The 15,529-nt window shown below is 45.1% G+C and overlaps 3 protein-coding genes and 1 long non-coding RNA gene across 8 annotated transcripts in view; 3 read left to right on the plus strand and 1 right to left on the minus strand.

Moving 5' to 3' along the window:
* Positions 1 to 2,135, plus strand: part of LOC103039584 (limbin) — a 43,226-nt gene extending 41,091 nt beyond the window's left edge. For all 5 annotated transcript variants that reach the window (XM_049468228.1, XM_049468227.1, XM_049468225.1 and 2 more), the window contains 2 exons: positions 1,238 to 1,342; positions 1,640 to 2,135. In XM_049468228.1, the coding sequence (XP_049324185.1) occupies positions 1,238 to 1,342; positions 1,640 to 2,069 (535 nt within the window). In that variant the 3' untranslated portion in view covers positions 2,070 to 2,135. The remainder of the gene's footprint in view (positions 1 to 1,237; positions 1,343 to 1,639) is intronic.
* A 529-nt stretch (positions 2,136 to 2,664) lies between these two features.
* On the minus strand, positions 2,665 to 11,074 carry LOC103033040 (serine/threonine-protein kinase 32B). Its single transcript, XM_022676754.2, has 12 exons — positions 10,773 to 11,074; positions 9,429 to 9,484; positions 8,615 to 8,766; positions 7,134 to 7,307; positions 6,517 to 6,554; positions 6,169 to 6,258; positions 5,708 to 5,811; positions 5,290 to 5,406; positions 4,851 to 4,976; positions 4,453 to 4,566; positions 4,219 to 4,283; positions 2,665 to 3,425 (listed from the first exon to the last, which is right to left on the minus strand). Exons 1-12 carry the CDS (start codon positions 10,864 to 10,866, stop codon positions 3,392 to 3,394), a joined length of 1,164 nt encoding a protein of 387 aa, XP_022532475.2. The 5' UTR covers positions 10,867 to 11,074; the 3' UTR covers positions 2,665 to 3,391.
* An 878-nt stretch (positions 11,075 to 11,952) lies between these two features.
* On the plus strand, positions 11,953 to 15,272 carry LOC103031469 (cytokine-like protein 1). The gene is made up of 4 exons (XM_049468194.1): positions 11,953 to 12,135; positions 13,358 to 13,402; positions 13,618 to 13,764; positions 14,027 to 15,272. Exons 1-4 carry the CDS (start codon positions 11,995 to 11,997, stop codon positions 14,126 to 14,128), a joined length of 435 nt encoding a protein of 144 aa, XP_049324151.1. The 5' UTR covers positions 11,953 to 11,994; the 3' UTR covers positions 14,129 to 15,272.
* LOC125784473 (uncharacterized) lies at positions 12,148 to 13,343 on the plus strand. The gene is made up of 3 exons (XR_007427283.1): positions 12,148 to 12,426; positions 12,707 to 13,066; positions 13,267 to 13,343. It is a non-coding gene; the product is annotated as an uncharacterized LOC125784473 (long non-coding RNA).
* Positions 15,273 to 15,529: the final 257 nt, after the last annotated feature.

Genomic DNA, 15,529 nt, shown 5'->3' on the forward strand with positions numbered 1-15,529 from the left:
CACACACACTGAGTAACACACACACACTGAGTAACACACACACACACACTGAGTAACACACACACACACACACACACACTGAGTAACACACACACACACACACACACACTTAGTAACACACACACACACACACACACACACACACTTAGTAACACACACACACACACACACTGAGTAACACACACACACTTAGTAACACACACACACACACACACTGAGTAACACACACACACTGAGTAACACACACACACACTGAGTAACACACACACACACACACTGAGTAACACACACACACACACTGAGTAACACACACACACACACTGAGTTTTATGATAATTATATTGAACTGAAGTGTATTAAAGTGAAGTGGATTATGTTAAAGTGAAGTGGATTATGTTAAAGTGAAGTGGATTATGTTAAAGTGAAGTGGATTATATTAAAGTGAAGTGGATTATATTAAAGTGAAGTGGTTTATATTAAAGTGAAGTGGATTATATTAAAGTGAAGTGGATTATATTAAAGTGAAGTGGATTATATTAAAGTGAAGTGGATTATATTAAAGTGAAGTGGATTATATTAAAGTGAAGTGGATTATATTAAAGTGAAGTGGTTTATATTAAAGTGAAGTGGATTATATTAAAGTGAAGTGGATTATATTAAAGTGAAGTGGATTATATTAAAGTGAAGTGGTTTATATTAAAGTGAAGTGGATTATATTAAAGTGAAGTGGATTATATTAAAGTGAAGTGGATTATATTAAAGTGAAGTGGATTATATTAAAGTGAAGTGGATTATATTAAAGTGAAGTGGTTTATATTAAAGTGAAGTGGATTATATTAAAGTGAAGTGGTTTATATTAAAGTGAAGTGGATTATGTTAAAGTGAAGTGGATTATGTTAAAGTGAGGTAGTTTATGTTAAAGTGAGGTAGTTTATGTTAAAGTGAGGTAGTTTATGTTAAAGTGAGGTAGTTTATGTTAAAGTGAAGTGGATTATATTAAAGTGAAGTGGATTATATTAAAGTGAAGTGGATTATATTAAAGTGAAGTGGATTATATTAAAGTGAAGTGGATTATAATAAAGTGAAGTAGTTTATATTAAAGTGAAGTGGATTATATTAAAGTGAAGTAATTTATATTAAAGTGAAGTGATTTATATTAAAGTGAAGTGGATTATATTAAAGTGAAGTGGATTATATTAAAGTGAAGTGGATTATATTAAAGTGAAGTGGATTGCAGGAGGGCAGCTGGACCCTGCAGAGAGCTGGTGGACGGACTGAGGAGTGACATCATCAGTAAAAACCTGTCGCCCTGCTCTCGGCTCTCAGTCAGAGAGACAGACAGGTCAGTGCAAAGTAAACCTATTCCATTTACAAGTTTTTATACAGTGTCTCTGTGTACTGGGGGGGGGGGGGTCGTGGGTAACATGGTAATCTGGGGAAAAAGCCCTCTGATTGGTTGACGGCTGGTAGACAGTGTTGCTATGTGACCATGAAAAGATGAGCCACAGCAGGTTGTACTGGAACCAGTTTAAGTACAGAATAAAATCCAGTATTAGATTTGAACCAGTTCAGAATCTGCTTTTTGGTCTCTGAGTTTGAACCTTTTCCTAATGTCCCTCATGTCCCTCATGTTCCTCAGGCTCCTGAAGAAGAAGCAGACCCTGGTGGAGAACCTGTTCTCTGGTTCTGCTGGATCTGCTAAAGGTGGGCTGAAGGTTTGGGAGCAGGAGGACACGCCCCCTGCTGCACAGGGGGTGGCGCCCTGCCTTCTGGCCCCTGCGTCCGTCCAGGCAGGGGAGGGGCCTGGGGTTAGTCCCAGGCCAGTAATGGGAGGGGCCAGTGGGGAATGGGTGTGGCCAACAAACTGCCCACGTGGTGATGAGGTGGGTGTGGCCATCGAGAGTACGATGTCTGGACAGAGACTGTTCGTTTCCTGCAGCCCCCCACCCCCAAACCAACCCACTGAGCACCCCTCACCCCCCTCACTCCCCTTACTTCACACCCACAGGAAGAGGAGGAGCTTCCTGGGCTTCAGAAATAGGAGTGTAGCTCCTGAGGATCAGACATGAAGGAAAATATAAATCTGTAAAATTCAAAGTTTGTAATAAAGTTTTTTATTTGTGTAAATGTGAAAATGTGTGTATTATTGTGTGAGTAGGTGTTGGGTATTGGGGAGTGTTCGGTATCTGGGAGTGTTCGGTATCGGGAGTGTTCGGTATGAGGGGTGTTCGGTATCGGGAGTGTTCGGTATCGGGAGTGTTCGGTACTGGGGAGTGTTCGGTACTGGGGAGTGTTCGGTATCGGGGAGTGTTCAGTACTGGGGAGTGTTCAGTACTGGGGAGTGTTCGGTATCGGGAGTGTTCGGTATCAGGGGTGTTTGGTATTGGGAGTGTTTGGTATCAGGGGTGTTTGGTATCGGGGAGTGTTCGGTATCGGGGGTGTTTGGTATCAGGGGTGTTTGGTATCGGGAGTGTTCGGTATCGGGGAGTGTTTGGTATCGGGGAGTGTTCGGTATCGGGGAGTGTTCGGTATCGGGGAGTGTTCGGTATCGGGGAGTGTTCGGTATCGGGGAGTGTTCGGTATCGGGGAGTGTTCGGTATTGGGGAGTGTTCGGTATTGGGGAGTGTTCAGTATTGGGGAGTGTTCAGTAAGGCTCCAGACAGGTACAGAAGATGCATACACTTTATTGGAGGGTTTATTCAAGACAGAATCAGGAGTTAGCAGAGCGGATCACACATGCTAATAGTGGCTAATGCTAATTGGCTACAGTGAAACCACTCCCTCTCTCTCTTTCTCACCAACTCAGTCTGAACCAAACTGAAATACACTGTAAGGCAAGGGGCTGGTTTTGTGCTGAGTATTCCATGCTGTGTATGTGTGTATGTATGTGTATGTTTGTGTGTGTGTGTGTATGTGTATGTGTATGTATGTGTGTGTGTATGTGTGTGTGTGTGTGTGTATGTATGTATGTGTGTGTGTATGTGTATGTGTATGTGTGTGTGTGTATGTGTATGTGTGTGTATGTGTGTGTGTATGTATGTGTGTGTGTATGTATGTATGTGTGTGTGTATGTATGTGTGTGTGTATGTATGTGTGTGTGTGTGTGTGTGTGTGTGTGTGTGTGTGTGTGTGTGTTTCCTGTGTAAACATGCTACAACCGTCCAGCAAAAACATAATTCTGAGACCAGCAGTCGTATTGCAGCACTTTGTTACCAGAAGGCCGCAGGTTCTGAACTTAGTGATGCCCCAGCCATCCGTCAGTGATGGAGAGGCGCTGTGAGCACACCTGTCCTCTGTCTGCGTCGCCACCTTCAGTTTAGGTGTAGAACAGTTTTAGCTGTGAATCAGGTTTAGTTTAAGGTCAGTTTTAGTTTTGAATGTCTGTGTTTTGTCAGTTCTGCTGTTTGTCGCCCTGCTTCTTTAACCTGAGAGACAGACAGATAGACGGACAGAGAGAGAGAGAGAGAGAGAGAGAGAGAGAGAGAAATAGTATACGCTTTTACCAACCATCATATCCACCTGGTAACATCCTACCTCCTGGGACATCACAGCAACCCTCTAAAACAGCATAGCAACCACAGCGAGTGAGACAGTTACACTGAGTTCACACTAGCAGGTGTTGTCACGTCACCCTGACTTTATCACTTTCACTAACCCCCAGACCCAGTCTTACTCTCAGTACCCTCACTAACCCGCAGACCCAGTCTTACTCTCAGTACCCTCACTAACCCCCAGACCCAGTCTTACTCTCAGTACCCTCACTAACCCGCAGACCCAGTCTTACTCTCAGTACCCTCACTAACCCCCAGACCCAGTCTTACTCTCAGTACCCTCACTAACCGCCAGACCCAGTCTTACTCTCAGTACCCTCACTAACCCCCAGACCCAGTCTTACTCTCAGTACCCTCACTAACCGCCAGACCCAGTCTTACTCTCAGTACCCTCACTAACCCCCAGACCCAGTCTTACTCTCAGTACCCTCACTAACCCCCAGACCCAGTCTTACTCTCAGTACCCTCACTAACCCCCAGACCCAGTCTTACTCTCAGTACCCTCACTAACCGCCAGACCCAGTCTTACTCTCAGCTGTTAAACAGAGAGTCGTGTACTACGCCTCCAATCATTTACAGATTCAGTAGAACTTTGTCAGAGAGTAAGAGTGAGTGGTGGAGTAACAGAAAGTGATATAGTGAGTGACTGAGGGTGAGATATACTCACTTTTCTCTGTTGAAGATGGTGAACTCCTGTGAGACAGCATCTAGACCCTGCTGTAGATGGGGGGACTGAACACAGAACAGCGTGCACATGAGCACAGTTATAACTCAGCCCAGGCATAACTGCAGGTAGTAAACTAACAGTGTTCCATACTAAGCAGTTAGTAAAGGTGGTCATTAAATGTTATAAATGTGTTATGAATGATCTTGATGGTTATTAAAGAAGTTATAAACACACCAGTGGGCTGCAGGTTTTGTTTTTGGCAAGACGCTTTTTCTTCTTGTGCAGCGGCTTCGATTCCAGAATCATCTCCTCCAACTCAAACGTCGGATCACAGTTCAGACGCCCTTTCTGAGACACAGAGAGAGAGAGGGATTGAGAGAGAAGGAGAGAGAGAGTGAGGGTGGGAGGAGTTAAGTTTAAGGAATGTCTAGCACTCAGCAGTCTCCCACCAAGAGTTTCAGAACAAAGAGTCTTTTTCAGCGCCTAAGAGTCTTTTTTTTGGGCAGTAGAGGGTCTTGTAGCAAGACCCAGTATCTAATCAGGCCACACCTGTAATGTGTTTTTATTAGTCAATAATATATTAATTATATATGTAGTGTGTGTGTGTGTGTGTGTGTGTGTGTGTGTCTTACGTTCGGTGTGAATCCTGGTGGAACAGCTTTTTCCAGCACGGCGTCCCAGTTTACATCCGCCAGGTAGGGAAGAGTGTGGAGGTCCGAAATACTCGACAGTCGACTCTCAGGGTCTTTAGTGAGCAGCTACACGCGCACACACACACATATATATCAGAACATCCAGCCCACCTCTAGCGCCCCCTTTAGTACTGAATGTTTAACTACCACAGTTGCACTGTAACACAGAATTCAGGACAGAGCATTTGCAAAATGTTCCTCAACCCAATGTCTGAGGAGACTGAACCAGTGACCTTCCAGCCCTCAGTCTCTACCTTTTAGGCCCCAGCCTGTGATGGGATGCCTAAACTAACTTACCCAGTCTAACTAACCCAGTCTAAATAACCCACTGACCAGCTGACTCTTCTTAATCTGCTGGTTTGAGTGTAGAGCTCTTCACCTTGCGAAGCAGAGTCACTATACCCTTCGACCAGGTAGACGAGTAGCGCACCCGATCACCCCGGAATATATTCAGCACATCGTCCACCGTCGTACTGGAGTGAATATCATACGGCCGCTGAGACAGAGAGAGAGACAGAGGGAGAGAAAGAGAGAAAGACAGAGGGAGAGAGAGACAGAGGGAGGGATAGTTTACGGTTTAAGATGCACTAAAGACGTCATTTACTGTCACTAATGTTGATGTAAACATATGAACACAGAGCTGGTGTTTCTAAATAAAATGGCCAGTGCATGTGATAGATGTTCTTAATAAACTGATTTAATGTCAGAGTATTAAACGCAGCGTTTTCTGATTTAAATCTGTAACACCGAACAGGCCGGGTTCTAAACAGTAGAACCAGTAGAACTGTAGAACCTACCCATCCCCTCAGGAGCTCAAACGCTGTGATTCCCAGAGCCCACCAGTCCACAGGGTACCAATAACCAGGACCACCATCCACAAACGACTGGAACATCTCCGGGGCTGTAAAACACACACACACACACAATATAACACAATATACACATACACACAATATAACACAATATACACATACACACATAACACAATATATATGTATTTCATGCGTTTTTTGATTGTTCAGACTAATAAAAATTCAATCTGCACACAATCTAGATATTCTGAAATCAGTCTGAATTAAAGGTCTGCGCAGGACTGTTTTTTTAAACCCCCCCTGGATCCCGTTATCGCCCGCTCCCTCCAACAATCGCTTCTTTTAATCCCGCGCCGCCCGCCACACATTTCTGCTGCTCCCGCGGTGCTTAGAAGAATTGGATTAGTTACATCTCTGTGGTTGAGTGGAGAGTGTGAGATACTGACCCATATACGGTTTAGTCCCGGCTAAAGACGAGGCCTTTTCACTGTCCTTCAGCACTGTAGCCACGTTCAAATCTGTAATATGGACATGACCTGTCTCACACACACACACACACACAACATTTTGGGTTGGTTTGAGTTTGGGTTGGTTTGAGTTTGGGTTGGTTTTGGTTTGGTTGGTTTGAGTTTGGGTTGGTTTGAGTTTGGGTTGGTTTTGGTTTGGTTGGTTTGAGTTTGGGTTGGTTTGAGTTTGGGTTGGTTTTGGTTTGGTTGGTTTGAGTTTGAGTTGGTTTGAGTTTGGGTTGGTTTGAGTTTGGGTTGGTTTGAGTGTTCGAGGGTTTAGGGTCTTACCTTGTTCATCCAGGAGAATATTATCTGGTTTAATATCTCTGTAGGAAAGAAACAGAGTGGTACAGTTAAACAGTAAAATTAATCTCCACCCACATCTTCCACTGGTGTGTTGCGGTACTGACCGGTGTGTTGCGGTACTGACTGGTGTGTTGCGGTACTGACCGGTGTGTTGCGGTACTGGCCGGTGTGTCGCGGTACTGGCCGGTGTGTCGCGGTACTGACCGGTGTGTCGCGGTACTGGCCGGTGTGTCGCGGTACTGGCCGGTGTGTTGCGGTACTGACCGGTGTGTTGCGGTACTGGCGGTGTGTTGCGGTACTGGCCGGTGTGTTGCGGTACTGGAGGGTGTGTTGCGGTACTGGCGGGTGTGTTGCGGTACTGACCGGTGTGTTGCGCTACTGGCCGGTGTGTTGCGTTACTGACATGTGTGTTGCGTTACTGACGTGTGTTGCGTTACTGACGTGTGTTGCGGTACTGGCAGGTGTGTTGCGGTACTGGCGGGTGTGTTGCGTTACTGGCGGGTGTGTTGCGTTACTGACCGGTGTGTTGCGGTACTGACCGGTGTGTTACGGTATTGACCGGTGTGTTGCGGTACTGACCGGTGTGTTGCGGTACTGACCGGTGTATGATGTGGCAGGACTGCAGGTAGTGGAGGGCGAGGGCGAGCTCACAGACGTACAGCTTCACTGTCTCCTCTTTGAAGTGGACGTTCTGCTGCAGGTGGTAACGAAGATCTCCACCCAGTAGCAGATCCACAACCATAAACATGTCCTCCTCATCCTGAAACGAATACCTGCACCGAGAGACACCATTAATTATTATTATTATTGTTGTTGTTGTTGTCGATTTATGACCTCATCTTCCCCTGCTCTCTTCCTCCTCATCCCATCATCCGCTGACCCGCTCATCCTCAGTGACAGGGGTCAGTCCGTCTGGGTGCTCAGATGGAGCCTCAGGGATGCTGCCATAGCAACCGCACTGAAACACAATGCTTCTGTTCCTTAATGGACGTGTGTGTGTGTGTGTGCACGTGTGCGTGCGTGTGTGTGTGTGTGTGTGTGTGTGTGCGCGAGTGGTTAATCTGCAGATGAAAGTGGACCTTGTTTTCTCAGAATTCTGATCTGTGGCTCCAGTTTCCGGAATTTCTTTTAGGTCTTTCTGCAGTCGCTCACACACTCACACACTCTCACATGCAGGGTCTGATGTTATGTAAGGGAAGTGAGGGCATCTTCTTCTTTTCTTCTTTGGTCTTTAGCTGGTGATCTGCTGCGGGTGATTACATAGCCGATGCTTTAGGTGCCGATGGTTCCCGAACTTTGCTCACAACGCTCTTCCATTCCTTCCGGGTCTTTGCTACTGCCTTTGCTTGGGTTACATTCAGGCGTTGGTTCTGCAGATCCTCTTCTATGTGCTTTATTCAGGTCTTCTTTCGCGCAGATTTCTGGATTTTCCAGGGGTCGGGCCGGACTCTCCAAAGCAGTTGGTGTGGTAGCCGGAACTCGCTCATATTAAACACATGCCCAAACCACCGGAGGCGTCGTTATTGGATCATCTCTTCAATGGTCCACCATTGTGAGGGCATAATGAATCTAATCTAATATGCTGTCCTATTTTCAGCTCCTTTTCATTGGAGACTGCATAAGAGTGTGTGTGTGTGTGTGTGTGTGTGTGTGTGTGTGTGTGTGTGTGTCTGTGTGTGTGTGTGTGTGTGTGTGTGTGAAAGTGTCTTGTATACACTACTGCAAAATAGGCCAGATGCCCCTAAGCACTAACATATTAGCAACACACTGCAGCAGCACTCAGAGCTTCAGTGTGTGTGCGTGGAGGTTCTGGAGGAGTTAGTTTGGGTCCTTAATCAGTGAAACACTGATGAGGGGAGGAGTCTGTTTGATGCCCCCTGTGTAGAGCGGGTGGTGTAGTGGATAATTAGTGTGTTTGGGTTAGATGATGGTGATCTGTGTAGAGAGGGTGGTGTAGTGGATAATTAGTGATTAGCCCATCACCTACTGTACACAACTATTGAACTACTGCAGACGACACAATATTCCCCCAGCAAGCGTCCCTGATGCTCTAACGCACTAATGCAGGTTCACTACTCACCACAGGTTCACCAGGAAGCTGTGCTGGAGCTCCTGCAGGAGGTGCAGTTCTCTGAAGACGTTGCGGAGTTCATCTCGCTCAATACACTTCTGTTTATTCATATATTTCATAGCAAACATCTTCTTACTGTCCTTCTTCTGTACAATACACACCTGCACACACATACACACACACACACACACACACACGCACACAAACACAAACACACACACACACACACAAACACACACACACACACGCACACAAACACACACGCACATACACACACACACACACACACGCACACAAACACACACGCACACACACACACACACGCACACACACACACACACACAAACACACACACACACAAACACACACACACACAAACACACACACACACAAACACACACACACGCACACAAACACACACACACACACATTACACGCACAGAAACACACACAAACACACACACACACACACAGAACAGGAGGAAGAGTGATGGTTATTTTCCATAATTATAGATGACATTTTCATCAAATGTCAGAATCAGAGAGAAATGCATTATCTCACAGAACACACACACACACACACAGATACACACACACACACAGATACACACAGATACACACACACACACACACACACACACACACACAGAGAACACACACACACACAGATACATACAGATAAACACACACACACAGATACACACAGATACACACACACACACACACACACACACACACACACACAGAGAACACACACACACAGATACATACAGATAAACACACACACACAGATACACACACACACACTTGTGAGCTTTCTTACCTTTCCAAAGCTGCCCTTTCCAATCGCTCTGAGAATCTGAAAGTGGTCAAAATTTACTGAAAAAAAAATAAATGCCTGTAATAACACATTATACACCCGTAATAACACATTATACTCCTGTAATACACATATAGTGTGTGAGTGTGTGTGTAAGAGTGTGTGAGTGAGTGAGTGTGTGTGTGTGTGTGTGAATAATTGATGTTTTAAGCTTTAGATCTACTGTGAGCTGCTTTATCAGGGTTCAGGAGAACATTAGCCCTCATGCTTCTTTACAGGAAATGTTCCTCTTCTCTCTCCGGCTCTGATAATCAGACTGTCTGATTGAAGATGCTGTAGTTTATTATCAGCTCTGGGCGGAGCTACCTGTATTTGCTGTGTTTATATTTTGTATATTGTGGTTCTGATCTTGGGCTGAAATTGCTCAGGTGGTCTGAAGCACCTTCTGTTTTTGGATGCCCTGCAGGTGCTCTATCACCTTTACTTTCAGTTTCCTCAATAAGGCAGACACTCTCCTTCCTTACAGTACAGCTACTCATTGTTGCCAGCACTCATACAGCCCCAGACCATGATGCTACCACCACCATGCTTCACTGTAGACAATGCACAGCTGTCTTGGTACTCCTCACCAGTACACCGCCACACATGCTGAAAACATCTGAATAAAACAAGTTTATTTTGATTTCATCAGACCACAGGACACAGTTCCAATAATCCATGATCTCAGACTGCTGGTCTTCAGTAAACTGTTTCAGGATTTCTTGTGCATCGGCTTCAGAAGAGGCTCCCTTCTAAAACACTGCAGACTGACCTCCCACTTCATCAACCTCTGCAGCAATACTGGCAGCACTTATCTATTATTTAAAGCTAATCTCTGGATATTACTCTGAACAGGTGGACACCACTTCTTCAGTTGAACCTGGGGGGGAACCCATCCAGGAAAACTGCTGTATGCTCTTGACCATCATTCTGTATCTTAATTTTAGGGTGTTATTAATCTTATTATAGTCCAGACTTCATCTTTATATAGAGCAACAATCCTCTTTCTTACATACTCTAACGAGTCACATGACCGCGGGGAGGGAAATGGATAATTGTTGTAGAGGTTTTAGTCGTTAATGTCTGAGTGTTGAGTTATTTTGAGGGAACAGTAAATTTACACTGTTATACTGTAGCTGTACACTAAATACTTTACCCTGAATCAGAGTCAAATCTTTATAGTGTCTATGATTCAATAAAATATTCATATTCTAACAGTTTGCTGAACACCCGGAAGGTACTGCTCTAACACACACACAGACACAGCTCTCCCAACACACACACATATATACACACTTAGCTGCTTACCGTCCTCCCCCTCCTCGATGACGGGTGGCGCGTGGGTCTGAGAGATGCCCATGTTCCCCCCAGAGCCCTGACCCCCCGCGTGGGCAGCGGACATGGAGGCACTCCTGCACACCTCCACCCTCACACCTCCACCCTCACACTCTCAGATACACTCTCCACACACCACCACACCTCTCACAGAGAGGGATGCTGTACAGCAGGACTGGCTTACTCTCTCCCCACCCATCAAACAACTCACCACCATCCCACGCACTATTACTGCTGCACTCTGCGCCCCCTAGTGCCCACCATCACCATCACAGCACAGGAGGGAGAGAGAGAAAGAGACAGAGAAAAAGACAGAGAAACAGACAGAGAAAGAGAGAGAGAGAGAGAGAGAGAATGAGAGAGAAAAAAGAGAGGGAGGGGTAAGTTTAAAACAGTTTTAATTGAAAATTGTTTAAAATATCTTTTTCTTTGTTTAAAAGTTTAAAGATGCCTAAAGCTCAGCTCTTTTAACTCTCACAGAGACGAGAGACAGACAGTTCCTCATGTCTGTAGCTCTGGAAAATCCTGCAGAGCTTCTTCTGTACTTTATTCCTTATCCTAGATCAGATCAGCTCAGAGGAGACACGACTTCACTACACCGCTGTAGTGAAAACAACATACTAACAATCACACTCAGCAGAGAAAACTGTCTTCCTTACCACTAGAGGGCATTATGAGTATTTGAGTATGCCGTACGGGTTAAGAAATGCACCTTCAGTATTTCTGTCATAAAACCAAACACACACACTCTCTGTGTTGAGATACACAACGACTGAAACTAAAAAGATATTCTATAAATACGGATCCTTTTCTGACCTGTTAAATTAATACATCTCTGAAGCTGGAAAGAGTTTAATTTGCTAACTTACAGGTACCAGATGAGAAACATCAGCATGAGAGAATATATGGAGTTTTTTTTGTGTATTTTTAAAATAATAATAATCAAAAGTTTAAGAATTAAATTTTTTTTCACATGATGGAAGAAATTATGAGAACAGTAATGGTGTTATTATTATTTGAATTATTAATGAATGAATAAAGTTCAGATCAATAAAAACAGTATTTATTTTTTCTCCTGTCCTTTTCCACTGTTTATACAGCAGGAGTGGGTGGGGCTCTCCTGGTCCTCCCCCCGGCAGGGGTTATAAAGCTGTGTGGTGGGTGGGGGGGGGCTTCACTCCGGACCGAAGGCGAGATGAGAACGCTGCCTCTGCTCCTCCTCCTCAGCCTGGCCCGGCCGGCCCGGTCCGCCCCCCCGACCTGCTACTCCCGCATGCTGGATCTCAGCAAGGAGATCATGGAGGTTCTGGAGCGAATCCACAGGTTTCCCAGAACGGTGGGTGACCAGCTCTCAGAGTGAGCTGATGGTTCTGAGAGTGAGCTGAAAGGTCTCAGAGTGAGCTGTTGGTTCTGAGAGTGAGCTGAAAGGTCTCAGAGTGAGCTGATGGTTCTGAGAGTGAGCTGAAGGGTCTGAGAGTGAGCTTAAGGGTCTGAGAGTGAGCTGATGGTTCTGAGAGTGAGCTTAAGGGTCTGAGAGTGAGCTGATGGTTCTGAGAGTGAGCTGAAGGGTCTCAGAGTGGACTGATGGTTCTGAGAGTGAGCTTAAGGGTCTGAGAGTGAGCTGATGGTTCTGAGAGTGAGCTTAAGGGTCTGAGAGTGAGCTGATGGTTCTGAGAGTGAGCTGGAGGGTCTCAGAGTGGACTGATGGTTCTGAGAGTGAGCTGAAGGGTCTGAGAGTGAGCTGATGGTTCTGAGAGTGAGCTTAAGGGTCTGAGAGTGGACTGATGGTTCTGAGAGTGAGCTGATGGTTCTGAGAGTGAGCTGAAGGGTCTGAGAGTGAGCTGATGGTTCTGAGAGTGAGCTTAAGGGTCTGAGAGTGGACTGATGGTTCTGAGAGTGAGCTTAAGGGTCTGAGAGTGAGCTTAAGGGTCTGAGAGTGAGCTGATGGTTCTGAGAGTGAGCTGATGGTTCTGAGAGTGAGCTTAAGGGTCTGAGAGTGGACTGATGGTTCTGAGAGTGAGCTTAAGGGTCTGAGAGTGAGCTGATGGTTCTGAGAGTGAGCTGAAGGGTCTCAGAGTGGACTGATGGTTCTGAGAGTGAGCTTAAGGGTCTGAGAGTGAGCTGATGGTTCTGAGAGTGAGCTGGAGGGTCTCAGAGTGGACTGATGGTTCTGAGAGTGAGCTGAAGGGTCTGAGAGTGAGCTGATGGTTCTGAGAGTGAGCTTAAGGGTCTGAGAGTGAGCTTAAGGGTCTGAGAGTGAGCTGATGGTTCTGAGAGTGAGCTGATGGTTCTGAGAGTGAGCTTAAGGGTCTGAGAGTGAGCTGATGGTTCTGAGAGTGAGCTGAAGGGTCTCAGAGTGGACTGATGGTTCTGAGAGTGAGCTTAAGGGTCTGAGAGTGAGCTTAAGGGTCTGAGAGTGAGCTGAAGGGTCTCAGAGTGGACTGATGGTTCTGAGAGTGAGCTGAAGGGTCTGAGAGTGAGCTGAAGGGTCTGAGAGTGAGCTTAAGGGTCTGAGAGTGAGCTGATGGTTCTGATGTTCTGGTTTTTCTCCTCCACAGAAAGAGTGCGCTCAGGTTTTACCCAAGATGTTCCTGGACATACATGTGAGTATTCTAATTACTTTCACCTTCTTCACCATTATCACCATTATCAGCACATCAATCACATGACACTGCAGCCCAGCTTCAGATTTTATTCAGAATAATTACAGAAACTTAAGTCAGTTTTTTTTGTAAGAATGAGTTTCAGATGTTTGATGTTGTATAAAGAATATAAAGAATTTTCCTCAGTCGTCTCCCTCACTGTCTGATTTACCCAGAATTCCTGCATCACCGCTAAACTGCGGGACTTCCTGTACGTGGTGGAGAACCTGCCGGTGGAGGCCTGCCGAGAACGTCCGCGATTCGTCAACCTGAAGCGCAAAGTCCAAAAACTGTACTTCATCATCAGCCAAGCGTGCTACCGGGTATGCAACACTGCCCGAGGGGTTAACGAGCTCACAGCTGATTGGTTAATGACTAAACAATTTCTGGGCATGGTGTCTGTGGGGTGGGCGGGGGTGTATAATCTGATTGGCTGACCCATAGAAAAAGGGATGTGAACATCTGAGTCAACATCAGAACAAACACAGTAGAAATGCCCATAAATATATATATATATATATATATATTCACCATCTCCCAGACCTTACTAACTGTGTGTGTGTGTGTGTGTGTGTGTGTGTGTAGGATCTGGTGTATTTAACGGATGACTGTGAGGCTCTGGATACAGGATACAGCCGCCCACGATACACCGAGGACAGACTGCAGCTACTGGAGGAGACCAGCTGAGATACACACACACACACACACACACACAATACACAAACACACACACACACACACACACACACACACATATATATAAATAAAGACACAAGCTACAGATAAAACATGCAGTGGAGTTTTCTCTTTACTGCAGGTTTTGCTGGTTTGTGTTTTTTTATCTACCTTTTCTCCACTATCTCTCTCTCTCTCTCTCTCTCTCTCTCTCTCTCTCTCTCTCTGTGATGAATTCCTTCTTTTTTCAGGCTAATGTTGATGATGATTCACTTCCTCTGAGAGCTTCTTTAACCGCATGTTGTTGGTTCACAGCAACCGATTCCAAATATAATCTCCACCCCTAAAACCAGCTGCAGATCTTTTACCTCCTTAACTGATGATGAATTAATAAAGAAGCTAAAATAGCTTTTCGCTTAATCTGAAAAATAGAAAAATGGTTGTAATTTCTAAAAAGTTCATTTGATATTTTGTTAAACCCCTTGAATTAAACCTGAAAGTCTGAAGTTAAATTATATTTTATTTTATATTAATTTTAAATCCAATATCCAGTACTCGCAGAATACGGTGTGTTTTTGTTTTAAACTGAAAACATGCACACACACACACACACACAAACACACGCCTGTTTCAGATGACGTGTGTGTGTGTGTGTGTCTGCATTCCAGCAGTGGAGGAAAACTTTCCACAGGAAATGAGGGAATGCGAGCGGCCCCCCAATCGCCCACAGCCCCCCCTATTATCATTATCCACACCAGGGGGAGGGGCTTCAGGTTACATGTAAACATCATCAGCTGATGTGGTTAATTTGGGAGGGACTAAATTACATCAATCAGAACCTAATAAATATACCTGGATTCTGAAGTCCAGTACAGAACCGGTTCCCACAGTATCAGTGCTGACGGGTCGAGCGAGCAGCACCCTGACCTCTCTCTCTCCTGCAGCTCAGATCCGGCTCTACAGGACCAGAATAATTCACTTCTGCTCAACATCACCATTCTGTTTCTACATTACAGTTATCAGTTATTAGAGGATCTGCTTTCATTCCATCCCAACCTAATAAAGACCTGTATATATATATATTACTCCTCTCTCTGCTGACTGTTTATCTGTTCATCCTGATGTAGCAGATCTATAATAAAGAAGCTGAATTGAACTGCAGTATCCTGTCTTTTTATAACAAAAATACTGATTAGCCACAACATAAAGACCAGATAAAATTAATATGATGTTAATTTGGGTTAAGTTGTTATGTTGAGATGATTGGGTCAATGAGGTTCTACACCACAGAGACCACCTTCAGAGGTCTGTAGAGATCAGATACCACAGATACCACCCTCACCAACAGTAATTACCTTTATTTAAATAATCTTTTACAGCAATCCAAGGAACTCTTAACCCTACAAAGAACCA

The sequence above is a fragment of the Astyanax mexicanus genome, chromosome 19, assembly GCF_023375975.1.
Source record: "Astyanax mexicanus isolate ESR-SI-001 chromosome 19, AstMex3_surface, whole genome shotgun sequence".
Lineage (NCBI taxonomy): Eukaryota > Metazoa > Chordata > Actinopteri > Characiformes > Acestrorhamphidae > Astyanax > Astyanax mexicanus.